Source organism: Bombus vancouverensis, chromosome 3 (genome assembly GCF_051014615.1).
Source record: "Bombus vancouverensis nearcticus chromosome 3, iyBomVanc1_principal, whole genome shotgun sequence".
Lineage (NCBI taxonomy): Eukaryota > Metazoa > Arthropoda > Insecta > Hymenoptera > Apidae > Bombus > Bombus vancouverensis.
The window spans coordinates 19,706,045-19,732,093 of NC_134913.1; the positions used below are offsets into that span (position 1 = coordinate 19,706,045).

At 29.4% G+C, this 26,049-nt stretch overlaps 9 protein-coding genes across 17 annotated transcripts; 5 read left to right on the forward strand and 4 right to left on the reverse strand.

The window, feature by feature from the left end:
• Positions 1-105: 105 nt before the first annotated feature.
• Uck (Uridine-cytidine kinase) lies at positions 106-3,056 on the forward strand. 2 transcript variants are annotated; one of them, XM_033328940.2, is made up of 6 exons: positions 106-254; positions 336-457; positions 636-892; positions 971-1,116; positions 1,201-1,347; positions 2,844-3,056. In XM_033328940.2, exons 1-6 carry the CDS (start codon positions 203-205, stop codon positions 2,960-2,962), a joined length of 843 nt encoding a protein of 280 aa, XP_033184831.1. In that variant the 5' UTR covers positions 106-202; the 3' UTR covers positions 2,963-3,056. The 2 variants fall into 2 exon arrangements, with proteins under 2 accessions (XP_033184831.1, XP_033184830.1); XM_033328939.2 differs by lacking the exon at positions 2,844-3,056 and adding an exon at positions 1,840-2,796 and having other exon boundaries at positions 107-254.
• A 276-nt stretch (positions 3,057-3,332) lies between these two features.
• ubl (Ubiquitin-like protein 5) lies at positions 3,333-4,650 on the reverse strand. The gene is made up of 3 exons (XM_033328950.2): positions 4,282-4,650; positions 3,621-3,805; positions 3,333-3,542 (listed from the first exon to the last, which is right to left on the reverse strand). Exons 2-3 carry the CDS (start codon positions 3,796-3,798, stop codon positions 3,499-3,501), a joined length of 222 nt encoding a protein of 73 aa, XP_033184841.1. The 5' UTR covers positions 3,799-3,805; positions 4,282-4,650; the 3' UTR covers positions 3,333-3,498.
• A 565-nt stretch (positions 4,651-5,215) lies between these two features.
• LOC117154176 (nucleolar complex protein 4 homolog B) lies at positions 5,216-7,960 on the forward strand. 3 transcript variants are annotated; one of them, XM_033328927.2, is made up of 7 exons: positions 5,216-5,445; positions 5,515-5,636; positions 5,729-5,831; positions 6,060-6,473; positions 6,554-6,601; positions 6,682-7,045; positions 7,115-7,960. In XM_033328927.2, exons 2-7 carry the CDS (start codon positions 5,544-5,546, stop codon positions 7,617-7,619), a joined length of 1,527 nt encoding a protein of 508 aa, XP_033184818.1. In that variant the 5' UTR covers positions 5,216-5,445; positions 5,515-5,543; the 3' UTR covers positions 7,620-7,960. The 3 variants fall into 3 exon arrangements, with proteins under 3 accessions (XP_033184818.1, XP_033184817.1, XP_033184819.1); XM_033328926.2 differs by having other exon boundaries at positions 5,216-5,636; XM_033328928.2 differs by lacking the exon at positions 5,216-5,445 and having other exon boundaries at positions 5,691-5,831.
• Positions 7,950-11,652, reverse strand: Mps1 (dual specificity protein kinase monopolar spindle 1). Of its 2 annotated transcripts, none has more exons than XM_033328917.2 (7): positions 11,403-11,652; positions 10,130-11,175; positions 9,323-10,039; positions 9,085-9,245; positions 8,788-8,999; positions 8,329-8,712; positions 7,950-8,243 (listed from the first exon to the last, which is right to left on the reverse strand). In XM_033328917.2, the coding sequence occupies exons 2-7, from the start codon at positions 11,152-11,154 to the stop codon at positions 8,217-8,219; spliced, it is 2,526 nt and encodes an 841-aa protein (XP_033184808.1). In that variant the 5' UTR covers positions 11,155-11,175; positions 11,403-11,652; the 3' UTR covers positions 7,950-8,216. The 2 variants fall into 2 exon arrangements, with proteins under 2 accessions (XP_033184808.1, XP_033184806.1); XM_033328915.2 differs by having other exon boundaries at positions 11,261-11,652.
• Positions 11,653-12,577: 925 nt separating this feature from the next.
• CkIIbeta (casein kinase II subunit beta) lies at positions 12,578-15,117 on the reverse strand. 4 transcript variants are annotated; one of them, XM_076617425.1, is made up of 6 exons: positions 14,892-15,117; positions 14,724-14,811; positions 14,204-14,279; positions 13,861-13,963; positions 13,412-13,811; positions 12,578-13,288 (listed from the first exon to the last, which is right to left on the reverse strand). In XM_076617425.1, exons 3-6 carry the CDS (start codon positions 14,273-14,275, stop codon positions 13,180-13,182), a joined length of 684 nt encoding a protein of 227 aa, XP_076473540.1. In that variant the 5' UTR covers positions 14,276-14,279; positions 14,724-14,811; positions 14,892-15,117; the 3' UTR covers positions 12,578-13,179. The 4 variants fall into 4 exon arrangements, with proteins under 4 accessions (XP_076473540.1, XP_033184835.1, XP_033184834.1 ...); XM_033328944.2 differs by lacking the exon at positions 14,892-15,117 and having other exon boundaries at positions 13,412-13,793; positions 14,724-14,779; XM_033328943.2 differs by lacking the exon at positions 14,892-15,117 and having other exon boundaries at positions 13,412-13,793; positions 14,586-14,726.
• A 170-nt stretch (positions 15,118-15,287) lies between these two features.
• LOC117154185 (high affinity copper uptake protein 1) lies at positions 15,288-16,832 on the forward strand. Of its 2 annotated transcripts, XM_076617426.1 has the most exons (6): positions 15,288-15,634; positions 15,696-15,822; positions 16,041-16,079; positions 16,169-16,267; positions 16,328-16,445; positions 16,564-16,832. In XM_076617426.1, the coding sequence occupies exons 2-5, from the start codon at positions 15,696-15,698 to the stop codon at positions 16,438-16,440; spliced, it is 378 nt and encodes a 125-aa protein (XP_076473541.1). In that variant the 5' UTR covers positions 15,288-15,634; the 3' UTR covers positions 16,441-16,445; positions 16,564-16,832. The 2 variants fall into 2 exon arrangements, with proteins under 2 accessions (XP_076473541.1, XP_033184838.1); XM_033328947.2 differs by having other exon boundaries at positions 15,696-15,961; positions 16,041-16,267.
• Positions 16,462-18,197, reverse strand: LOC117154178 (E3 ubiquitin-protein ligase RNF14-like). The gene is made up of 3 exons (XM_033328931.2): positions 17,081-18,197; positions 16,840-17,007; positions 16,462-16,764 (listed from the first exon to the last, which is right to left on the reverse strand). The coding sequence occupies exons 1-3, from the start codon at positions 18,041-18,043 to the stop codon at positions 16,564-16,566; spliced, it is 1,332 nt and encodes a 443-aa protein (XP_033184822.1). The 5' UTR covers positions 18,044-18,197; the 3' UTR covers positions 16,462-16,563.
• Positions 18,198-18,652: 455 nt separating this feature from the next.
• Pbgs (Porphobilinogen synthase) lies at positions 18,653-20,873 on the forward strand. The gene is made up of 7 exons (XM_033328934.2): positions 18,653-18,788; positions 19,038-19,110; positions 19,187-19,315; positions 19,681-19,828; positions 19,886-20,105; positions 20,171-20,403; positions 20,479-20,873. The coding sequence occupies exons 3-7, from the start codon at positions 19,194-19,196 to the stop codon at positions 20,764-20,766; spliced, it is 1,011 nt and encodes a 336-aa protein (XP_033184825.1). The 5' UTR covers positions 18,653-18,788; positions 19,038-19,110; positions 19,187-19,193; the 3' UTR covers positions 20,767-20,873.
• A 714-nt stretch (positions 20,874-21,587) lies between these two features.
• Positions 21,588-25,316, forward strand: Hsc70-3 (heat shock protein 70 cognate 3). Its single transcript, XM_033328918.2, has 6 exons — positions 21,588-21,743; positions 22,372-22,515; positions 22,603-23,023; positions 23,141-23,506; positions 23,593-23,996; positions 24,108-25,316. The coding sequence occupies exons 2-6, from the start codon at positions 22,394-22,396 to the stop codon at positions 24,760-24,762; spliced, it is 1,968 nt and encodes a 655-aa protein (XP_033184809.2). The 5' UTR covers positions 21,588-21,743; positions 22,372-22,393; the 3' UTR covers positions 24,763-25,316.
• The last annotated feature ends 733 nt before the right edge of the window (positions 25,317-26,049 follow it).

Here is a 26,049-nt window from a genome sequence, read left to right on the forward strand (position 1 = left end):
TACTAAAATAATTAAGTCAAATACTAAATTTAAATTATAATAGGTAACTTACATTATAAAAAACTTAGTTCGGTTATTTTTAATCTTTCCACGTCATGCAAATATGTATATAGCATCAGAGAGAAAATTCCTCTTTGATAGTATTTAAATATCGCTTGCTGATGCGCGCGCTTGTTGGATCTAATGATTTACACCAAGCTATATGTTACATCTGCAACTTCCATTAACATCTGCTGGAGTCATTCGTGTTATAGGTAAAACCATTTTTTGAGTGTCATTTTCAAGATCTTTATATTTCGTTTCCGAAGGTCTAAGTAGATCTTTAACAATGGCAGATATGTCGATGAATATTGTTACCTCGCGAAAGATGTCTTTTGGTATTAACGGAAAATTAAATGGTATAGAAAGCAAAACACCTTTTCTAATTGGAGTTTCAGGCGGCACTGCCAGTGGAAAAGTAAGTAATGTATCATTTTGTGTTTCCGAAATATCTAAATTATATTTAAATAATTTGTGCAAGATATATTTTCGGTCTAACTTAACCTCTAAAAAAAACGTGTACTTGAAAATTATAAGATCTTTGATTAATTTTCCGATCGAAGAGCTAATGAAAACAATGTTTTTCGTCCTTTCAGTCAACCGTGTGCAAGCGTATAATGGAAAAACTAGGGCAAGTAGACATGGATCACATGCAACGACAAGTAGTTTGTATTTCACAAGATAGTTTTTATCGAGATTTATCGTCAGCCGAAAAACTTAAAGCAGAAAAAGGTCAATATAATTTCGATCACCCTGACGCATTTGATAATGATTTGATTCTTCAAACATTACAAGACATACTAGCTGGAGTAAAATGTGAAATACCAGCCTATGATTATAGAACAAACAGTTTGTACGTATCATTTAAAACAATTTTAGTGACATAAATTACTAATAAAAATAAAATTAATCATTTTTTGTGGGATTTTAGAGTGAAAGATCAAATTACAACAATTTATCCTGCTGATGTAGTTCTGTTTGAAGGCATTTTAGTGTTTTATTTCCCTAAAATACGAGACTTATTTCATATGAAACTATTTGTGGATACTGATTCAGATACTAGATTAGCTAGAAGAGGTAATAATATAAAGCATTTGTCATGTTTCCTCTTTTAGAGTTGCATATGTAAATATTATGAATGAATACTTTCAACTTTTACAGTACCAAGAGACATAAAAGAAAGAGGAAGGGATTTAGATTATGTATTGAATCAATACATGAATTTTGTGAAACCTGCATTTGAAGAGTTTTGTCTTCCCACTAAAAAATTTGCTGATGTTATTATACCAAGAGGTGCAGACAATACAGGTAAATCATGATATCGTTATAATGTAATAAGGATCATGTGCAACAATTTAATTTAGGAAAGTAAATTATTTATATTTTAACTCCTTACTGCGTTTGGTATTAAACATGTAATAGTTATTATTAACTTGTTCATGAAATTAATTTACATTATATCATAACCAAAATTCAGTTTCATAAAATTTGATTAGATATGAAAATCAATTACAACTCTATGATCATGATAATTATATTTATTCTAATGGTGATTCTAAAGTGTACACTCCAAATGCAAATTTTGATTGATAAGGCAGCTGAAAATTTTCCTCTTCATATATGTATGTATGTATATATATACACACACACATGCATATATGTATACATATATATATACATATACATTCATTTATGGGTGCTGCCTGGTATGTAAAGGCTGCTAGACAAATTATCTTTTAAGTTAGTGCAAAGTGGAGGTCATATAAAAACGTACATGGTTTGGTTATTGTATGTTTACAGTGGCAATAGACCTTATAGTGCACCACATCTGGGACATTTTGCGTTTGAAAAAGGCTGAAAACTCATCCAGACAGCATCCATACATCCACCAACATAGGCGTACTTCGACTTCATCCGACACGTTCAGCAGATGATTTTAGCATGATATGTGCACTTATAACCACTACACTTTTATACACCATACATTGATCTAGGATCAAGCTTGCAGTAATCTTAAGACTTTTTTTTAATACATATGTCTCTTATATACTTATACAGCTGTATTTGTATTACATTTATACTAAGCAGCAAACAATATTGCTTCTAGTATGTGTGCATCTATTAAACCCTTAAATGGGAAAAATTAATTTTTCACTGTTCCTAAAACTTGGACATAGTGCATGATTATACAAAGTACCTCGTCCAAACACTATAATTCCACTATTGCATAATTATTCAATTTTACATATAAGATTGATCTATGTTATATAGATATATATAAAAAGATTTAAGTATTAATTTATATATAAGAACCTTTATAAATATACATGTATGTACATATATACATTTATGCATGTATGGGTTCCCAAAAATTTAGATTTTTTTATATATTATTATTCCGTAATCAATTGAATGTTTTAGGCACCAGTATAGTAATATAAATCGATAAAATATTTTACATATAATAATTTCAGCGACTATAAAATATAATATTAGCATAATTCTTTAAAATGTGATATTTTTAATTTAAATTAGTACATTATTCACATACTGCCATATTCAGAAACATTTAATTATATTATTCAGTGTGGTACTAATTCTTTTATTCTGTGTTCTGATTTTTTAAACGCTCAAATAATTTTAAAATTGTTATTATTATACAAGATAATTACAATTTGAATTATGTAATTTGATATATTGTTTATCTAAACTGTATAAAAAAATAATAAAGAAATCAAGTTCCCCATTATTACAAAATTATTTTTACTGATTTATACTTTATTTTACTTTATTTTCGGTTACAGTGGCAATAGACTTGATAGTGCAACATATAAGAGACTTCTTAAGCAACAGAGGTAGAGATACAGTTCAACCTGAAAATTCAATAAACAGGACAGATAAGTTGTCCAAGAGGCCACATTAATTCTTCGAATTCTGGAGATTAATAGAAAATTAACTAACAATGAGTTATTGTAATATGTATCTTTTGTTATTTTCAATAATCATATATTTTTTAATATCGCTATTAAATTAGTAATACACATAAAAAGATGATTAAGTTTCAAAAAAATATACTATAAGCTGTTTTTTTACTCCATTTTAGTATCACTTGTACACATAGAAATTGAAATGTATTTGAGAGTTGATATTACATTTTGCAATATGAGGAACAATATATTTCTAGAGATTAAATTTGTAAAAATAATGTAGCAATACTTAGATATTAAATAGCAATAACATTAGTAAGCTTCTGCATTGTAAACAGCAATTAGTATCAAGAATTTAAGATAAGATTGTTTTTGTTGTTGCTATTTATGTTTGTTTATTGTATAGTTATTATATACATTACATACTTAAATATCATGTAAAATACAAAATCAAAAATGCTTAAATATAAAATTTACTATTACTGTTATTATATATATACATAACATTAACTTATATAATATTAATTATTAATTATTGATAATACAGTTCTAAATTCATGCCATCATGAATTTCATCTGAATTGTTATGTTAAGAAAAATGCTATATTGTTAATAATTATCTTCTGTGAAAATATATTTTGTTTGAAAGGATACAATCTTGTAATTTTATGTGATCCTTAAATATAGTATACCACTTTTTTAAAACTATCTTTTCCCAATGAGTTCCAGTTTGGGCTGCTATTAATTTTTTTAAATCCCCTATTGTATCATCTGGATTGCATTTAACTCTAACTTTTTTACCAAGACGATCATTACATGTTATTTCTAGCATTTTTTACCTTGAAATAAATAATTATTCAAAAGGTATTGTATTTATATGAATATTAATAATAAATATAAAAAATAAATACATCCAATTACAATTTTAAAAACTAATTTTTGATTAATATCAATGAATATATATTCACATTAATAAAAGCGAGATCTCTTTAAAATCTAATTAAATATATGAATCTAATAATAGGATAAAACATAAGCTTTAAATGCAACTTAAATTAATTTCGTTTATCAAACCAATATTCAGAAAAGAAAATTTGCATTTTGCATTTTTATCATAAAAATTTTGATTCTATACAAGATACAGCCATGAAGGTTATGAAATGAAATATCAATAACGACAAATGTACAAAATACTTAGCTTTAAGCTTTTCCATATTCAGTTCTGTATCACGTATCACTTTATAAAAAGTATCTTTTATATGTAATCGATAGTATTTCTTATTTACAAATAAATATTAATATGATATCTACTTACGGTATATTACAACGTTACTAGAACCAGAGAGGAAATTTTATTGGCGTGTATTTCTACTAAAACGAAATACTCCTGTAACGCTGGCAGGTGAACTTGATTGTCATATGAATCCGCCCTTAATATATTTAATGACCATATACGTTGTTTACCTCTCCGATATGACGCTGGTCCGAGCAGAGCCCGTAATAGTCTCACTAATAAGTAATAAATATTACTTGACGACCACGAGCAAAAACGTTTGCATATTGTTATTGTTATTGTTAACTTTAATCGACGCAACGTCGACGCTCGTCCATGAATATGCAGAGGATGTCGACTATAACCGACACTTGTACCGTGTTTGTACCGAAGAGGTTAAGTGGCTCCCCGTAGGGTAAATGTTAAGAATGTTTTATACTGTCGCAATCTAGTAGCGGTAAATATGAATTGTACAGTAGTGTAGTCGAGACAATGAACAAAAGAAGTTCGATAATAAATTTATTGATTATTACTGATAACTACTTGTAATCATTCGTTGATCTGCATATTATGCAGATTACTTTCTTTACCATAAGCACTTGTAAAGACAAATCAGATCTATATCTATTAACATAAATTATTAACAACCTTCTCGATTGGATATGAAATAAATCGCATTTTATCATGTAAAATCGAAAATATGTGTAAATCAAACAACGTAAAGAGAGTTTTATCGTTGAGCAAGGGGTCAAATCCCGATAATTGTAAAAATGTTAAAATCTTCTTAATTTGTAATTAATTATTTAAATATACATTGTTCTAAAGATTCTGCATAGAAGTTCATTAATTTTTAAATAATTCAATAGTTTCGATTCTATTTAAGAACCACAAAATAAATTTACAAAACGCGAATGAAATGTCTCTGTACTTCATGAGCAAACAACCCAGCCCAAAACTGCCAAAATCCCTAAGCAGCCACTCAATACATACTTCGATTGAACTTGCTCGTAAATGGATTTCTAAATTATTATATTACGTTTTGTATATGTCAACAGTCAGTGTTACAAAACTCAAAATGTTAACAAAAGGGAGAAATTAACACGGATATCTTACCACTTTTAATAATAACTAGCACATTTCTTGCAATAAGTTACTCTAGATTCTGATCCTGAAGAAAAATATAGATACAAAAGGGAATACATTCACGTAGGTATTCTTGATAATTTTCTGCCTTGCTATTACCGAATTTATATTCAACGATGGCGGATGCATCAGATCTTCCCGGCGCTTCTTCCAGTCAAAAAATGTCATCAAAGCTTTTAAGGCAAAAAGCTCAGGAATTTTTAACTTCGAGAAAACGCGCAAATAATTTAGTAGATATAATTTCTCAATGGGATGTAAGTACGAATTCTAAAATTGTTTCAAATTGATGAATGTATCAACTTTTTAAGGTTATGTCATTTATTAAAATTCCTGATCACTCTATCAGGAATCCACTTCGTCCTGCCTGCTCACAATAGAAACAATATTCGTTGAAGTCCTAAAAAGAGGTGATATGTATTTGGAACGTACGATATCCCTTACTATTTCAGGTATCCTCAAATAGTTTAGTATTTTCTACTGTTTGGCAATATTTGACATTATACAATACATCTCTGAATTTCTTGATAAGAATTGTAAATTCTTATGTATTAATACTTTGTGAAAATACATTTTTGGACACAAAGTATAAGCATAAAGATAAAAGATACATGTTTATTTTTTAATTTTGTATGTGCCTGAAAACTTGAAATAGCTTTTCCATAAGATTTCTGAAACAGAGCCAAGTCCTGAAGCAAGATATGTCAACTGGTTGAGGAATTGTTATGAAGAAATATGGGAAAAAATACTTACATCAATGGAAAAATGTCGACCTGGCATTCAACTACAAGCTCTCACTACTGCTATAAAACTGATGGCTGAAGAAGGTAAAAATCCATTGGAACCAATTGGCAACTTGGGATATTATTTTCCACTTCATCGGTTAAAGCCCATTTTGATGAAATTACTTTCACCGGAGGAGGACAATGCCAGTTTAATATGTAGATTTCAAGAAATTATAGAATATCCTGATGCTCTTTACTATACATGGAAATGTCTTCCATCTCTTACCCCAAAAAGACAGCCACATGAAGTTTATATTAAAAATTTGTTGGAACTTATACATAAATTATCATTGCCAAAAGAAATTGAAGGTATAAATTAAATAGATTAAATATGATTTTACCACTTCTTTTAACATTAATATCTAACTTAAATTTTAATCATGTTTCAGGAAATGAGATGTGTGAAAATAAGAATTTATTGTGTAAACCACAGCAAGGTAATAGATATATTTTCTATAGTCTTTTCTTGTATTTAAGCTAATTATAATTTTTTATATATTCATATCTTTTTTTTTAGCTACTAAAAATTTTATATGGGATCAAGCTGGAGCAAGACGTGCATTGAATAAAGTCTGGGCTTGTGTCATGCATTGGGAATTGACACCACAGTTACATAAACAATTATTAATAGTTCTTTTAGAGAGAGTAATGCCACATTTAGAAAAACCTGTTTTACTAACAGATTTTCTTATGGATTCATTGGATGCAGATGGGCCTATTGGCTTACTTGCATTACAAGGTGTATTTTTACTAGTTACCAAACATAATTTGGAATATCCTAATATTTTTACCAAGCTTTATTCTATGTTTGAACCAGAGATCTTTCATACAAAATACAAAGCACGTTTGTTTTATTTGTCCGATCTTTTCCTCAGTTCAACGTAAGTGCTCAAAATGTATGATATTTTTGTATATTATATAAAAATTACCACATACTTTTTTATTTTTAGACACTTGCCAGAAGCATTAGTTGCTGCTTTCGCAAAAAGACTCGCGCGTTTAACTCTTGTAGCACCACCTGAAGATATTCTTATCATCTTATTGTTTGTTGGGAATCTTTTACTTAGGCATCCTGGCTTGAAACGTCTCATTGATCATCCACAAGGAGGAGAGGTTTCGTCAGAAGAAAATAATGGTGCTGGAGACCCATTTTTAATGGAAGAACGAGATCCTTTATTAAGTAACGCACTCCTTAGTAGTCTTTGGGAAATTAAAGCCTTACAGTGGCATATAGTACCAAGTATTGCTAGTGCTGCACGTTTCATTCGTGAACCCCTCCCTTCTGTAGAGTATGATATGGCATCAGCTTTAGAACGTACTGGAGGACATTTATTCGATAGTGAGTTAAAAAATAAGGTTAAAGATATAATGCTAACGTTCGAAAGACCCAATTCAATGTCATTACCAAAAGGTGAAAGATTATTGCAATATTGGCAATTAACAACAATGCACTGACTGACAATATTAAAATTGTATTGTGCAATATGCATCTTTATCAAGAACGGAACTGTTTTTTCAATGAAAACGCAAAAAAAAGAATGATGCTGAACTTCCTGCGTTTTTTTATACGTTAAAAAATGTAGTATGAGATATTGCATACTTTTGTATTATTTAAAGTCTAAAAGTAATTGCAATGGAATTGATTCAAAATACATTATTTCACGAGCAACATGTAGATATGTATTTTTAGATTTCCAACCATGCAGCTATTTAGCACAATAGATACCATTTTTGTTAAATAAAGTCATTTGTATGCATGAATGTGTGATAATAAAATGAAAGATATTTTAATTTAATAGATCACTCGTGTTTTATTTATAACGTATTGTCTACTTAATATATATCATATAGGTAAACATAAGTGGACTTCATAATAAAATCGTATCATGATACAATCTTATATTTTTAACAAGTATTTAAGTATTTAACAAGTATTGAAATAATCCCATACTTAACTATGATACATTTAAATAAGCGCTCCACGTATTATTATCGATTATTATGTATAAAAATATCTATGTACATAAATAGTGGTATTTAGTCTGAATACTTTCATATAAATCTTCCATTCTCCAAAATCTGAAAGAAAAATACAAAGTTTATATGAAAAAAAGTTATTTTTCTTATCATACATACAATGTATTATATAAAAACTACTACAAACCCATGTCAATTGTCGCCATTCATCTTCACTTAATGTATGCTTTATCTTCACTAAAATATTTGCTGGAATCTCGGGAACTGTAGCTGATATATGTTCTTCTTTAGTGGGTATATACTCCACTTGCAAAAGCTCAGCTACCGTTGGTCGTGCTTTTGGATCATGTTGTAGACATTTACGCATTACATCAATTAAGATTGGTGGCGACGGCATAACTTTATTACCATCTTCTGATTGCAAAGTTGTAGGAAAAGGAATGTTTAACTTCGGATTAGTTATTGCGTTCACTTTAGCCCATTGTGAACGAATATGATGAAACGGAGTATGACCATATACTAAACTATACAAAATACATCCTAAAGACCACACATCTGACTTAAAACTTATCTACAAAATAAATATATTTGTTTTATTATCTTTTAGGTTCCGATTTTGATTATATCTAAAAAGTCATCTTCATACTTTATATTTAACATTCTGTGAGGGAGAATCTGAATTTCCACCAATATCCATTAGGGCTTCAGGGCTAATATAATTCAAAGTTCCAATTGGACAGTTTTTCACAACAGATGTCATATCAGCATTCATACTAGAAGCAATTCCAAAATCTATAAGTTTTAATCGTCCCCGTACTAACAAAAAATTTGCTGGTTTCAAATCTGAATGAATTACTCCTAAAAATGTATATATGTAAAATATAATCTATTACATAAAAAATTATATAATAAATAAGTGATTATCCTATAGTAAGATATTTACCATTTTCATGTATATGCTTAACGGCTGTCAACATTTCTGTCCAATAATATAAAATCATTGTAAGAGGAATCTGTTTTTCTTGTGACATAGTTTTCAAAAGACGACTGAGATCAGTGTCTCCCATTTCCATTACTACATAGACCATAGGATACTTAATTTCACTAAAATGAGAAACTTGAATGTAAATGTCAGTATATGTAATATGTACAATATATATTTTTGTAAAATAAGTTCTTACTAATCAAACATTTTAACAATACATGGTGCTTGTAATTTATGTAACATTGAAATTTCTTCTAAGCAACCTTGTGCAGAGTCCTTGTCCATACGATTAAGATTAACACATTTAATAGCACACAACTCAAGAGAAGATAAGTCTTGTACTCTCAAAACCTCTCCACTCATACCTTGACCAAGTACACCCAAAATTAAATACTCTTTTCCTTTAACAAAAAGAGTTCTAGTTTGCCTAGATTTAGGAACATTAGATGGGATTGAGAATTGTACATTTGATGGTTTATCTACAATTTTATTTAAGTCTTGTTGTTGGTTTTGATTATTGACTTCTGAATGCTGATTCTGAGGATAATTGCACATTGATTTCAAGATATCTTTATTGTCTTTAATACTAGATGGAGCCTGTTTATTATTTGGTATTTTATTTACTGTTTCTTTATCCAGCAATGTATTATTTTTATTTGGATGTTTATTTTCTTTTAATTCTTCGTTAACATCTGATTCTAGATGTACATTTTCTGATGTCTCAGATATTTGCTTTGGCAAATCTGTTTTATATAAATTTTTACATAACGATTTTTCTTGAATTTTAGGTGTTACTTCATTTACTTTAGGAAGTTGAGATCCTTGTAATAAATGTCTACTGAAAGCATCATTTTGTACCAAACTTCCTGTATCTGATAAAGGTCTTCTTACCTTACCTTCTGTATCCAAATATCTATAATTAAATAATACATATTTAAATAAAAGAAATTAATGATAACTATGTAAATTATTTACATTGCATTATATACATATATATATATACCTTGGAGTTTCATGTTTTCCTATGCTTGGTGTAAAATAATAAGAATTTTTTGGAGTTTGCATAGAATCTTTAAAATTAACACTTTTATTCTGTAATGGAGTTTGTTTTATGTTATTTAGAGACCAATGAGATAAGATTGTAGCTGGTGTTAACCCATGATTCTTAGATACATCAGATACTTTGTTTTGTGGTGTTTGTGTAATATTTCTACGAGAGAAACATGGGTCTGGGCGTGTAGAATTAATTGGCACATGTTTTAAAGGAGTTTGTAATATCCACTGATCGTTAGAATTTATATATGTTCCTGTATCTGATATTAATGTTTTACTTGTGGAAGCAACGTTTTCACTATGAGCTTTTTCTTCATTTATTATGGAACTTGATTCTATTGTTACTTTCTTACTACTTGTATTCTGCAAATTATCCACTCCAGACTGTGATATACTTTCAAAATATTGAGATGCACAAGTAATAGATTCCCTTCTACTGTTCATTTTGGAAATACTCTGTTGGTCTAAAAGTTGGTCCTGATTTAATTCTCCTTTATTATCTATATTAGTAATATATTTATTTTTGTGTTCAGTTTGTGAAAGCTTTTCTTGTGCATGATTTTCAATACTTAATTGCATCTGGTTTGATTGTTCACACTTTACACTTCTTTCAATTATATCATGTTCATGTTCGTGAAATGTTAATTTACTTTCAGGCTTAGATTCTACATTATTAATTAACACATATTCTTCAGGTTTTGAAGAAACAATTATCTCTGAAACCTTACAAGTTCCATCTAACTCATTACATGTTGTATTAAATAAAGATAATGACTTATTCAATTCATCTTCAACATGATCATCCTGTGGTAGAGGTTGAGGATCATCAGAATCTGATTCATTATCAGAGTCTTGTGGTCTATCTTCGCTTTCATCATCATCACTTTCACAAAAATGCAATAACTCTTTCACACGTATTGGTTGAAATTTTGGTCGTGAAATGGTATGATTTTGATAATCCATACTGTTCAACATGCATCTATTATGCTGACAGATCTGATATTAAAAAAATACTGTAATTAATATACACTAATAGAAAAAGAATAATAAACATGTAAATATATGTACAGTATAATATTACTTCAGAATATTAAAATTTATTAAAACTATTAGACATCCAGAGCCTTTGATATATTTAAAAATTATCAAAATATCGTGAGGATTAAATAAAACAAAACATTTCGAACTATTTCCACTTTGTTGGCCTGAAAGCATTATCGTACCTATAATTATAAAAATCGCTTGAACCGTAACACTCAACAAACAGTTTTTGAATGCATTAATAAAAATGTGAGACACATTTCATTAAATATTATCAGAAACACTTAACTTTGAGAATATATTCATCAAAATGCATAATTGACTTTTGTGATTCTAAACTGTTTGGTTTGTATCATACTGGTTTTTCGTTTACGTCATGAAATTCAAACCTTAAGTACAGCTGTTGATTGGTCGATGCTAACAGTGTTGCAATACGCAACATTCTACTTTTAGGGATATTTCACAAAATTGCATTAGCGCTTTTCACGTATATTAGTTCCAAATGTATCATTGATATTAAATATTAAAAGGTGTTTTTTTTTTATTAAATTAATATAATAAAATTAACATAAAATAATGTTTTTTAATATTTTACATAATGACGTGTTACAGTATATTATGTTATATTACAATGATTTGTGTTTATACTTGAAAGAAAATTCAGTAATATAGAATAAATGACAGAGAAACAATGATTAATTTTAACGTAAAATACAATTCATTTACTAATACATATTCTCTGAACATTATAAATGCTTACATCTTACGAGAAAATTTCACTTCACCGAAATTTTAAAAATTAATTATTTTGGAATTTTATGTTTTACAATGAAGTTTAAATTTTTATCTAATTGTTAAAGTAGATTAAATGTACAATATTGAGGATCGATAATGAAAAAATGCGAGAATGTACTTATTTAAGATATCCAAAATATATAATAAAATGTACCTTGTATGTATCTTACTTTTAAATAATTTTAATTTAGTTTAACTATATTTGTTTAAAAAATTACTGTTTAAAAATACATAACTTATTTGGTTTAATACATAAATAACAATTTTGAACACTTATAATAATTGTAATAAAAAAATTGTATTAATCATTTTATTTTACTATATTAAAATATGCACTGTTTATGTTAAATATATATCATATTCAGAAAATTTCTGAGATTTTGTTTCTGGCCACTAAATCTTGCATATAATACGTTTTCGAAGAATTGCGATAGAAAACAAGATTTTATAGAATAATATACAGTCTTTACTTTTAAATTTGCTTCATACCTTATTTATCTGTGAGCTTAATATTTATTAAGATAAATCATGTATAAATAAATTGCTTTTTTAAGCAGCTTAATTAATATTTAAATTAAATTATATTTAACAAATTTTCAATTTATATAATTATCGTTTTTCTTGCTTAAAGAAACAATCGATATCCGCTGCTACCTGCTCCTGTATTTCGAGATCGGTCTTGTGTTTTAAACACTAGTAGGTAGCAATTACGGAGATGTAAAACAATTAAACAGATACACTTTATCATAATTCTCATCTGCATCCTTACTCCCTAGTAATTATTTTAAGTATGTATTTCATTTTTGTTGTTTCATTCGACCAGAATTGATATAACCATAAAAGTATGATTTTTGATACGAAAGAAAATTGTTACTAAAGCTGAAATAAAAATGAACATGGCGCTTGGTGAACATTGATAGTTTGGTACATCGCTCTTAATCTTTTCGGTACGCTATAAATACCGTGGAAAAATCCGAAAAGTTAGAGTGTCGCATTCAAACTTTAAATTACAGAATGATTAAACAAAACGATTAGTATTTCAGCGCCCTGCGAAGATGTGTAAAGATCAATATAAAAAATAATATTTTATTTAATCCTTAGGGACGAAATTAGGAATTGTATTTTGAGTAATGAAAAAATGTTCTAGACTATGTTGCAATGTTCTTAACGTTTTCCATTATTATAATTAACAGCTCGCAATGGTGCTTTAAATGTTGATGCAGACTGTTGTTGAAACTGATATGCTAGAGGATGAATTTTAAAGCCATATAACCTGTAAAAATATTATTTTACGTAATTTTAACAAAATTATATATTTGCTATTAAAATTCAAACAAATTTTTATACACATTTGCAAAAATGTTTTAAAATGGAAATCAGTTTTATTTCAACTTACCTAGGTACAAATTGATTTGTTGGACGTTTAGGTCTATATTCTGGATGAACCATAAAAAGCATGTGGGGAAACCCTGTTCCAAAATATGCTCCATCAGTATGATGATGTCGAGAGCTTTTGGGTGTATAAACATCCATACACTTTGGACAATAACTTTTAACCATTGCTTCTCCAGGAACATCACTAAGACCCAGAGGCAACATAGGTTGGGATTCACAATATACACGTGGGCAATGACCAAAGTCTCCAGCTTGATATTTTTCAATCATTTGAGCAATGCCACGATTAGTGAGAATGTAACGTGCATGAATCAGTCCATAAAGAAGCTCTGCTGCTTGTTCAATTAATTCAGACTGATTTGGATGGCCATCCAATTCATCATCTACAGGATAGAAACAAGCTTAAAAGTACTTTGATATTTTCTGGCATGGTGTAAATAATATATTTACCAGGTTCAAGATCAAGTATCATATCTAATGCTTGCCTATAATGTGGTACTTGCTCATTTAATCCAGTTAAATTAAACTTGTCCTGAATATAGTCCTCGTCGACCTATAAGAAGATTGTATTAACAATTTTATATAATATAAAATATAATTGCCAAATCATTGAATTTTGAAATGTAAATATTATCAAATATTGTACAAAAATAAAAATTTATATGGAATTGTGATACAGACATGGAATTTGTTTTGAACAATCAACAACTTTAAAACTTTTAACCTCAAAAATGTGAACTAGGTCAAGATATATACAATTAAAATGAAATATTATGACAAAAAAAGTACTTACCTCACAAAAAAATTCATTGCCTCTAAGATTGCAAAACCACGAAATCCAGGATACCTCCTCAGAACTGCTCATTTTCCTATGAATAAAAAAAATGAAAGAAATATTTTTCCTATCAGCCTACGAAGTAGAAGAGATCACCGCGTTAAAGGAGCGCAGGATTCGTATATAATGCGTAAAGGTACGTGCGCAAAAAAGTTCTCAGATCTCCGTATATTATCCACACGTACATACGACGTCAGTACTTAGTGCACGCCTGGCAATTGGTTAGAAAGGCGCCAACGAAAGGCTAGGTATGGGGAGATCAGGGTGAGGGGAGCAAATGGAGTTTTCACTTTACTAGGCAAGATGCTCGACGTTACAGCCTATCCGGCGGTTCACCTACGTTTCCGTGGTCATTGCTGCTTCGTCAACTGATTTTCAAACACGATGTACAGTCCGACACGGCCAGGAAGCACATTACTCGAGAAAAAACCTTGTAGGACGAATGAAAACCCAAAAATAAACAGCCTTTACGGCTTACCTTTTGGTGCTTTGATTAGCCACGCTTGCTCGTCCCAACGATGTAGATAGCGCTGCCGTACTTTATTCTATCCGCCACCTTCCGGCTTCTTTTCAGAAATTCTTCTTTTATTTAAACCTTTCTAATTAGAACCTTACTTTTTATATAAAGATACTGAAATTTTACTACCTGTTGAATGAACGTTAATATTTATAATAATTATTTTAGTCAAATTTTTATATTTTCATAAACAATTTTTTCTCTACTTCATTGACCAATGAACGATCAATGTATTTCCAATACACTACTTCAGCCGCAAATTTCCTACGCTTTATTTAACTGACACTCAATTAAATAGAATATAAGCGTTAAACCACGCCATTTTTCTGCTCTTCCTTTGGTTCCGATAAGAACTTTGTCCACAATCAAAAAGATTTTAAACCGATACGCATATTATATTAGTATCACGTGACCTGTTTCCTAGCAACTTTAACAACATAAAATTAATAAACTCACTAGATCTAATATTTTTATACTGCAATTGTATCTCACATTTGATATAGATAGTTATTTATATTCTATTTATATATACATATATGAATGTCTATTACTATATTCAAAATTTTATAGTATATTTTGTATATGTATTCTTAATACGATATTGGGTGTAACTTGATATTATTATTTGTGATAAACATACAATTAAAATGACAACTGTAATTGTAATTGCGTACAAGCTAAGAGTACTATAACTGCTTATAGAATTTAAGCTGTATTATCTGTAAATAATATACAACTGAGTCATTACTGGACAATTAGATAAAGCTAGGTGCCATTTAGAACGTAGAGGGCAATTATATTTATAATTCTTATCAGTTTGAATAATTTTCTTAAAATTCACTACATGTTAAAGGAGAATAAGATTAATTACAGTACGTATAACCTCATAATTGTGTTTTTCAATCATCCTATTAAGTACTAATTTACTTGTAGATGAATATGTGGTTTTGGTTTGGAAACAATTTAGGCAACTTTCTTTTACCGAAGTATAATGTTACTACAACTTCCAGTTTCTTCTGCACCTGCTTAGGTTTATTTGCACTTGCAATATTATACGAGGGTATGAAAGTTTTACAAATTAAATTACATCAAAGTACTTCAACCCTTATACAAAATCAAAGCCCAACAATATCAGAGAATTCTTGTTTACTGTCTAAAATATCTTCAAGATCTATTAGAAAACATGTTTCTTTACATTGGTATTATATTTTATAAATTATTAAATTATAGAAGCAGATTAATATTACCATAAGTTACTGTTATATATTGTTCTACTAGTATGCAATGGTCTACGTGGAGTTTTCAAGTATTTCATTGGTTTGTACATACCTTTCTTGGTTATCTTTTAATGTTAGCTATTATGACATATAATGTATACATAAATATTGCTATTGTACTGGGAGGAGGTCTTGGATATTGGATATTTGGCCTAAAACTTATAGAACTGAATGTGGAACGATTTTTTGAAAAACGTACTCTGTTAGATTGTGATAAGGAATGTGCTGGTAAGTTTTAATTGTTCTTTAAAATGTTAAAAGTCTCATAACATTTATAACTATTTTTAGATAACATAGTACATTGCCAGGGAGATGAATTAACAGTCTCTGTTATCGCTGAACAGTTTGTAACAGAAGCTACTGTTGAGGTTCATATGCCAAAAGATGCTTTACAACATTAAAAATAGTAAATATGTAAAATATTCTATTTTATACATATTGTATATATTTTAATTAATCATACAATAACATTTAAACTGAACTTACATGCTAATTCTCATTTATATTCCTTCTTTATGTTATAGTTAAATATCTTCTTCTTGCTCAAATAATTGTCGATAACAATTAGTATTGCCAGACAAGAAATGGTCATATGGATTTTGTGCATTAATATGCTCTCCACAAAGCCAGCAAAAAGAAGCTTGACAATAATTGCAGGTCATTTTGTTGCATCCTCCATTTTTTTCAGCTATGGTTCCACAATTTGGACATGACTTGGTATTTGTCTGTAAACAATATTATTACATTATAAAACTGCTACAAATACAAATAGTTTACTATTGTTAAAACTTAATACATACTTTTATATATTCTTGTGTTAAATATTCTTCTGCAACTCTTTGTATCTGTTTTCTTCCATATTTTGCTTCTAATTGTTTTCTTTCACGTTTACTACCATTTTTATATTCTTCAATAAGTTTTAATCTGCTATCTGAAGACATAGCACACGGTTCAACCCCATGATATACCTTAAAATATACATTTAAGTAGTATGCATTTATTATATTGTACTTATCTTTTTTATATTACAAAATCGTATACCTTATAACAGTAAGTACAAAATGTATAGTCACATTTGCTACAAATTCCTAGTGTGTCATCATAAGTTTTCACAGATGGACATTGACATGACATTCTCGGACAAAAGATTATGTCTTTCATAGATTTCAATGACACACGTAGTAAAGCTTTTTCATATTGTGAAAATGATTCTGGACAAAGTCTTTTAACTTCATTAATTGTAATATCAAGATTGCAGCTTAAATCAGGGCAAGTAATGCCAGTTACATTATCTTCCTTAATTTTTATAGTAATATATTCAGATATACAATTTTTGCAATATATGTGTCCACAATTTTTAAGTTTTATACACTTTTGTCCACAAAGTCTATCAAAACATATAATACACTCAAAGTAATTATTTTGAAATTCTATCTCTTCTACATATTTATTATGACTTAGTAAAAATTCTAATGGATCACCAGATAAATTATTGTATACAGCTCTAACATCATTTTGAAATATTGAATTTGAATTACAATATGTCGTATACATAAATGAAATATCTAATGTGTCTTTAATGTTCAGAAATTGAAGGGTATCATTCCTTAGAAATTCGAACCACAAAAACAATATTTCTTGACCACTGTTTTCCAGCCATATCTCATCTAATTTCTGACAAATAAAAGATATTTGCCAAGGTGAAAGCCAGGAAGAAATAATACAAAAATTTGGCGACCTTTTAGTAGGATAATCAACACTCAGTTCCAAGCGCACTTTAATAGGTGGCAAATATTTGATGAAATAAGGATGGAATGAGTGAGAATTTTGTTCATCAACATTTTCAAGTTTTAATAAACCGTCACTGATATTAACAAATACGTTATAGTAGCAGTATATTATATTATTTTTGCAATAAGAAAATTCATTCTTGCTATAAATACTTGAAATTGCTAAGACTTCGTCTTCTTGTCGTTTTAGATTATCAATTATGCACCCTGACATTTTCAAAGCTTTATGAATTACTTGATACTTTTAGTTTTTATCAAATTTTTCGTTTTAAGCTTGAATACATTTACCAATAAAGGAAACTAGAAGTGAACAACCTCCTCCTTCACAAGCACGTGTAGATATAACGTAACGTAACGTAAACATATGACTAAGAAAACACAGATGAAACTACAGAGTATATAGAATAGGAGCTCAAGTACAGTGAGTAACCAAACTATTCGAACGGCGTGAATTGAGTGGGAAAAGATCGAAAACAAGTAAGCCTAAACAGGAAGTTATTGCGAAATTAAGAGTATACTAAATTAAAAACGCATAAAAAAAGAAAATCGGATAAAGAAATCACGTCTCTTCTAAACTACAGTAATAATAAAAAGTGAAATAATAAAAAAGTATAACGATGACAACTATTGCAAATAAATCATCTCTTCTATAGACTGTGTAATCTATGAAATAGAAAACTTAAGGACTATTGGCGCGTAATTATGAAATAATATTTAGTGTTTCTACGCATACACATATAAGTAATAGCTTTTACATTAACAAATAATTATATATAATTAATGTACAAATAATTATTCAGCAAAATATTATCACAAACTTTTATAGAAGGATCAAATGTTTTAGTAAGAATTATCACATATCATGATGATGATGGCTTATCATCATGACAATCATTTTGCAATTCATATTACAGTTCCGTTTTCAGAAAAATATATGTACGGTTGAGGGAAAAATATATGTAAGTGGTTTAACTGTTTTTATTCAATATAGAATTAAAATTTTTACAAAGAATTAACATTTACGAGACAATAAAGATAGCATAGTGTAATTAATTCTATATTAATATGTTTCTGTTTTTTTAAATCTATGAAATTACTATAATATAAGATTAGTAAATTAGAATTATAAATTACGATAATATAAGATTAATAAATTAAATATTCATGAATAAAAAATAATAAAGTATACATTGTATAAAATTCAAAAGGATAGAGATACTGCATAATAGCAAAACGATACACGCACAACTGAGATTAAATTGGGCCACGAGAAGTAAACAGGTTAGGTTGAAATTTAACCGTTGAATGTTCTATGAAACAGGAATTAATTTAAAATAAATAAAGACTTATTGTACAGGAATAAAATGGTAGAGGTAGAAGCAAAGCATATTCTTCACAGTGGCATTTTTCATCCTGTTTTACGACAATGGCAATCACCAAATGTAGAGATTACGGTTAATGCTCTCATGTATCCAATCTTCATCACGTAAGTGAAATTCATATCTACCGCTTTTATTCATTTACGTATATATGGTAAGCATGTCTATTTATGCTTATTGCTTGTAGATTTTTTATGAAATATGTTAATATTTGCATTTTAAAATAACAGATGGGAAGTAATAAGTGAAAAGAGGGGTCAAATGTTTCCTGAGGTCAATTTGATGTTATTTGAAAATAATTTTTTGCTTGTTATATAAGTGTATAACAAGTAACATTATATTAATTTTAAAAAATATACATAATTGTGCTTTCTCAAAATTTGTACAGAGATATGAAGCAAGGAAACTTTAACGTCTAATTAATAATTTTATATAACGCTTCATTTTGTATATAGAAGGTGCATATTTACAGAGATGAACAAGATGCTAAAGATCCCATTGCTAGCATGCCAGGTGTTTATCGGTATGGCATTAATCATTTGCGAAAAATGTTACAGCCATTGGTTTCAAAAGGCTTACAGTCAATATTATTATTTGGAGTATCAAAACACTTGAAAAAGGTAACCTTTTACATAAAGGATCTAAGTAAAGTAATTAAAAAACAATATCTTTAATAGGATCATATTGGAAGTAATGCAGATAGTGCACAGAATCCCATTATTCAAGCTGTACCATTAATAAGAAAATGGTTTCCAAATCTACTAATAGCATGCGATGTATGCTTATGCTCGTATACTATCCATGGCCATTGTGGAGTTTTAAATGAAGATGGGAGTATAAACAATAAAGCCAGTATTGAGCGAATTTCTGAAGTTGCACTTGCATATGCAAAAGCTGGTAAGATTGTTGTTTTTTTAAAATATATATAAATGATGTTATTTATTATCCATTTGCTTACAAAGGAGCTCAAATTGTGGCACCATCTGATATGATGGATGGAAGGATAAGTGCAATAAAAAAGAAACTAGCATTAGTTGGATTAATGAATAAAGTTGCAATTTTATCTTATGCTGTGAAATTTGCATCAGGATTTTATGGACCTTTTAGAGATGCTTCGCAATCTGCACCTAAGTTTGGAGATAGAAAATGTTATCAATTACCTCCAGGAAGTAACGGATTAGCTGCTAGAGCGGCTGTTAGCTTTTATCTTTTCTGAACTTTTAATTATCTATTAATTTCTAAATATTAGTAAATACATATTTTCCTTTAGGCTAGAGATGTTTCTGAGGGAGCTGATATGCTTATAGTCAAACCAGGTTTACCTTACTTGGATGTTGTTAGACATACAAAAGATGCACATCCAGAGTATCCAATGTTTGTGTATCAGGTTTCAGGAGAATATGCAATGCTTTATCATGGTGCTCAAAATGGTGCAATAAATTTAGAGAATGTTTTAAAAGAAGTTCTTTTATCAATGAGAAGAGCAGGTGCTGATTGTATTATAACATATTTTACACCATTAATTTTAGATATGTTACAACCAAAAAGTAAATATTAATATGAGTAATTATGTAATTAAATGTTTGAGGGCATTGATGCAAGATTAAATATACATGACATATGATATTAATATTTGGTGTGGTAAATAAAGTAAATATATTTATACATTCTTTTGTTCATTATTTCATAAAATTGATATAAAACGATGAAATGACGACTGAATGTTCCAATGATGATAGAAGAAAAAAAAATGATGTACATAGTTAATTGATGTAAAATAGAAGTCTCGTTACCGTTACATTCCATTACGTTGCAGTAGATACATAAAACGTCGAAACGATTGTTCGTCAAAACAAAGAATACAGAAAGGAGTCTTCTTTTTGTTTAGATATTCAGGTTATCATATCAAAGGATTATTTTTTCCAATTAATGATGCCTTTAATATGTACATATGTCTCTCTTATAATATCTATACGTAATAGATCTTTTTAAAAATATCTAATAAATGTAAATGATAAATCGACGAATAAATGTAGAATATATAAATACATTTTTATGGACATTTTATGTAAAGAATAATTAGAATGTAGTTAAATATCTATCCATAAAAAAACAATAAAGATCTTTATATATAACAGACGTTCTAAGTATACGAATATTTTCTTAATATACGATATGACAACGAGTGAATGAATATGGTTTTCGCGTGTTACATGAATTTCTCTTAGCATTGATTCCTCCAATCATAAGAGTACTCGAAATTTCCAGAAGTACGGTACCGTTGTGACGTGGGCCTATCGATAGCAGCCAACTGTATGTAGTTCAACCAACCAACATGCGCCTTTCCTTTAGTACGGATGCTTTGAGACCAATCAACGTAGGCCACGACGTATTCAGCTTGTTAATATCCCGGTACTGAGATAGGCCTGTAGTCAGTCATTCCTGGTTATTCGTGTTGTTCGGTAATTTTGTGCTGAGAATAATCAAGTTTTTTACTTACAAAAAGAAGAAAGAGGCGCACGTATATTTAATCTGGTAAGTAGCAAATATAGCCAAATATTATTTAGATAAATATAAATATTAATAAATCGAAAACGGTGTTACGTTTAAAGCTTCATAGAACCCTAAGAACACTTCATTATCTGCCACGTCTTGTTATAAAATATTGCGGTTTTTTTTTATATTTTATTCTAAATAAAAGAATTCCTTCACAAATTTCTTTAAAACGCATAAAGTATTATTACATCGTTAACTTCAATTCCTAACAGAATGTAAAAGAACGTATTTTAAATGTCTTATAATTATAATGTACCATACAATAGCTAGCGGAATATGTTTGCCGAAATGAAACGTTATACGAATTAATGATTTTACTCATGATCTATTATTCTTGTTAACTACATTTACAAATAATGATGCTGTTACCTAATATTGCTTAAATTTTTATATAGTGCTTACTTTTTTATTGCATTAATTTTATGCGATAATTTTTTATACTTTCTACGTCGGTACTAGAATTTTCTATGTACCAATAATTCATGTTCTTTGTCATATTTTTTAATAATTAAACGCAAACTTGCAAGGTTATATCAAAATACTACATATTAAATAATTTATGCATTTAAAGAGTACAAATTTCAGGAATTGTATATTTCTTTTACAGAAGAGCATTTATATGAAAAAACATGAAGGGAGTTAAAGCTCTATTTTTCCTAGGCTTAGTAACTTTTGTTTTTACAAAAGAAGAGAAACAGAAGGAAGATATTGGGACTGTCATTGGAATTGACTTAGGCACAACATATTCTTGGTAATTAAGTTTAAATAACATTTAATACTGACATATGTACATATAGATGTTTAATGGAAAAGTTTATTGAGGAATGAATTATTTCAGTGTTGGAGTTTATAAAAATGGAAGGGCAGAGATTATAGCCAATGATCAAGGAAACAGAATTACACCTTCCTATGTGGCATTTACTGCTGATGGTGAACGTTTAATTGGAGATGCTGCAAAGAACCAACTGACCACAAATCCTGAGAATACAGTTTTTGATGCCAAACGATTAATTGGTAGAGAATGGTCAGATCCTACTGTACAGCGTGATATCAAGTTCTTTCCATTTAAAGTAATTGAGAAAAATAGCAAGCCACATATAAGAATGGCAATTAATGGAGAGGAAAAAGTGTTCGCACCTGAAGAAATCTCTGCTATGGTACTTGGTAAAATGAAGGAGACAGCAGAAGCATACTTAGGCAAAAAAGTTACTCATGCTGTTGTTACTGTACCAGCTTATTTTAACGATGCCCAGAGACAGGTAAATATGAGATATGTAGTTTAGAGAACAAATTATTTAGGATATTAGTGATTAAATATGTATTAAAATAAGTACTGAACTAGTACTATAAGTAAATAAGTGATTATTTTTATTTAGGCTACTAAAGATGCAGGTACTATTTCTGGACTTGTCGTTATGAGAATCATTAATGAACCTACAGCTGCAGCAATTGCTTATGGTTTGGATAAGAAAGATGGAGAAAAGAACGTGTTAGTTTTTGACTTGGGTGGTGGTACCTTTGATGTCAGTTTGCTTACAATTGATAATGGAGTGTTTGAGGTTGTTGCAACAAACGGTGACACTCATTTAGGTGGTGAGGACTTTGATCAACGTGTAATGGATCACTTTACCAAACTGTATAAGAAGAAAAAAGGCAAAGATATTCGCAAGGATAGTAGAGCTTTACAAAAATTGCGTCGCGAAGTTGAGAAAGCTAAAAGAGCACTCAGTGTTAGCCACCAAGTATGTTTCACTATAATTTGCTCGAAAATGATTTAGTAATATCTATGAATAATATTTGTATAACTTATATCTTTATCTTGTCATAGGTGAGGATCGAAATTGAATCATTCTTCGAAGGTGAAGACTTCTCCGAAACTTTAACGCGTGCCAAATTTGAGGAGTTGAACATGGATCTTTTCCGTAGTACCTTGAAACCTGTACAAAAAGTACTAGAAGATTCCGACATGAATAAGAAAGATGTAGATGAAATTGTACTCGTTGGAGGTTCCACTAGAATTCCCAAAGTTCAACAATTAGTTAAAGAATTCTTTGGCGGCAAGGAGCCGTCACGGGGTATTAATCCTGACGAGGCCGTCGCTTATGGTGCTGCTGTGCAAGCTGGTGTCCTTTCTGGAGAGCAAGATACAGATGCTATTGTACTTCTAGATGTCAACCCACTTACTATGGGTATTGAAACTGTTGGAGGTGTGATGACTAAACTCATTCCAAGGTAAGAAAATATTCGCTATCTTTCATGTTTATGTTTATGTATATAAATAATTTTATTTGTTTGCATAATTTTATTGTTTGTATAAAAAATGTATTTTTTATTTGTTTACAGGAATACCGTGATTCCGACCAAGAAATCGCAAATCTTTTCTACTGCGTCTGATAATCAACATACAGTAACTATCCAAGTATACGAAGGTGAACGTCCAATGACAAAAGACAACCATCTTCTGGGTAAATTCGACCTTACTGGCATCCCACCAGCACCAAGGGGTATACCACAAATTGAAGTTACCTTTGAAATCGATGCTAATGGTATCCTACAAGTATCTGCTGAGGACAAGGGAACTGGAAATCGGGAAAAGATTGTTATTACCAATGACCAAAATCGTCTTACTCCCGATGACATAGAAAGGATGATAAAGGATGCCGAGAAATTTGCTGATGACGACAAAAAATTAAAAGAACGAGTAGAAGCACGCAATGAACTCGAATCTTATGCATATTCTTTGAAAAATCAATTAGCTGATAAGGAGAAACTTGGCTCAAAAGTTAGCGATTCCGACAAGGCCAAAATGGAGGAAGCTATCGAAGAAAAAATTAAATGGTTAGAAGAGAATCCAGATACTGATCCAGAAGAATATAAGAAACAAAAGAAAGAACTTACGGATATTGTTCAGCCCATTATTGCCAAATTGTATCAGGGTGCAGGTGGTGGAGTTCCACCAACCGGAGGTGATGAAGAAGATCTGAAAGATGAGCTTTAACTAAAATATGATCAGTACTTGTATTCGTCCTAATTTAGACTGAATTAATACAGTCTCATGCAAATGTTGCAGAGATTAATACGTCGTTGATATGTCGAGTATAAAAGACTGATCGACGAACGTTTGTTATCCATTAAGTTACATCAGAAGTAAACAATACATGACTGTGGAGATCAATCTATGTATTGTACTATAGCGTATTTGTCATAACAGTCATGATTTTAATCTTCTCGATAAAAGAACATATATCTAATTGAAGGAATTTTATTACCGAGAGTAGCTTCACTAGTTTCCACATAAGATACTGCGCGTTAATTTATTTTAATTAATTGTTTTGTATGTTTCATTACATATAATGGAATAAGCAGTTGTGTAATTCGCGTTACAGGTTTTGCAATGTGCTGTGTGAGGACAGAGTGAATGTGCAAGCGTGTATGACTTGCGCCTATTACTGCCTGTAGATAAACTATATCGTACTATGTACAATATAGCTGTTCTGTGTGAATGAATGTCATATGTATCAGTATCACGGAAATAAACATTTTTTCAGTAAATTACAATAAAAGTACTCTTTTCAGTTATAATATACTAGGTATCTGAAAAGAAATAATATATAGAAATAGATTTGGAACAAATTTTATTTGAAGATATGATTTAATATCATAACAAAAACAATTGAAAATTCACAGATAGGATTAATTTTCTATAGTTTTAAATACCTATTGAGTTTAATCGAAATATAATATTAATAGATGTAATAATAGTAGTATAATATACTCTTTTGTATAATTTTTTAATATTTTTGCTTATTGAAGCAATTCAGTCACTAAATACTTTTTTCACATACAGATTTAGGTACAAAAATAACGTCGAAATCCCGTAACAACCATTTTCTGTAGTCGAATCTTCTATGGTAAATTTCCTATGACTTTTTTTTACAGTATAGATTTTGGTTTTATAATTTACGAAAAGTAACTATATTAGAGACAAGATTAAAAAGTAATAATACTATTGTCGATCAACGAACGCAATCACACAAAATAAAGGACGTCATATCTCGCATAATAATTGATTAGCACAAAAACATATTATCGTACATTAGCGATGTTTTTTCTTCTACGAATACAATAGACATAGATCGAAATGAGTAAAACCATTTATGAATGCAATAGATATCGAAATGAATAATAAATAACTGATAACTATACATATTAAAAATACTTAAAATGAATGTCTACTTTGCAAGTTTAGAGTACTTTTTCCTTTAATAAAAACAGTAAGGCCGAA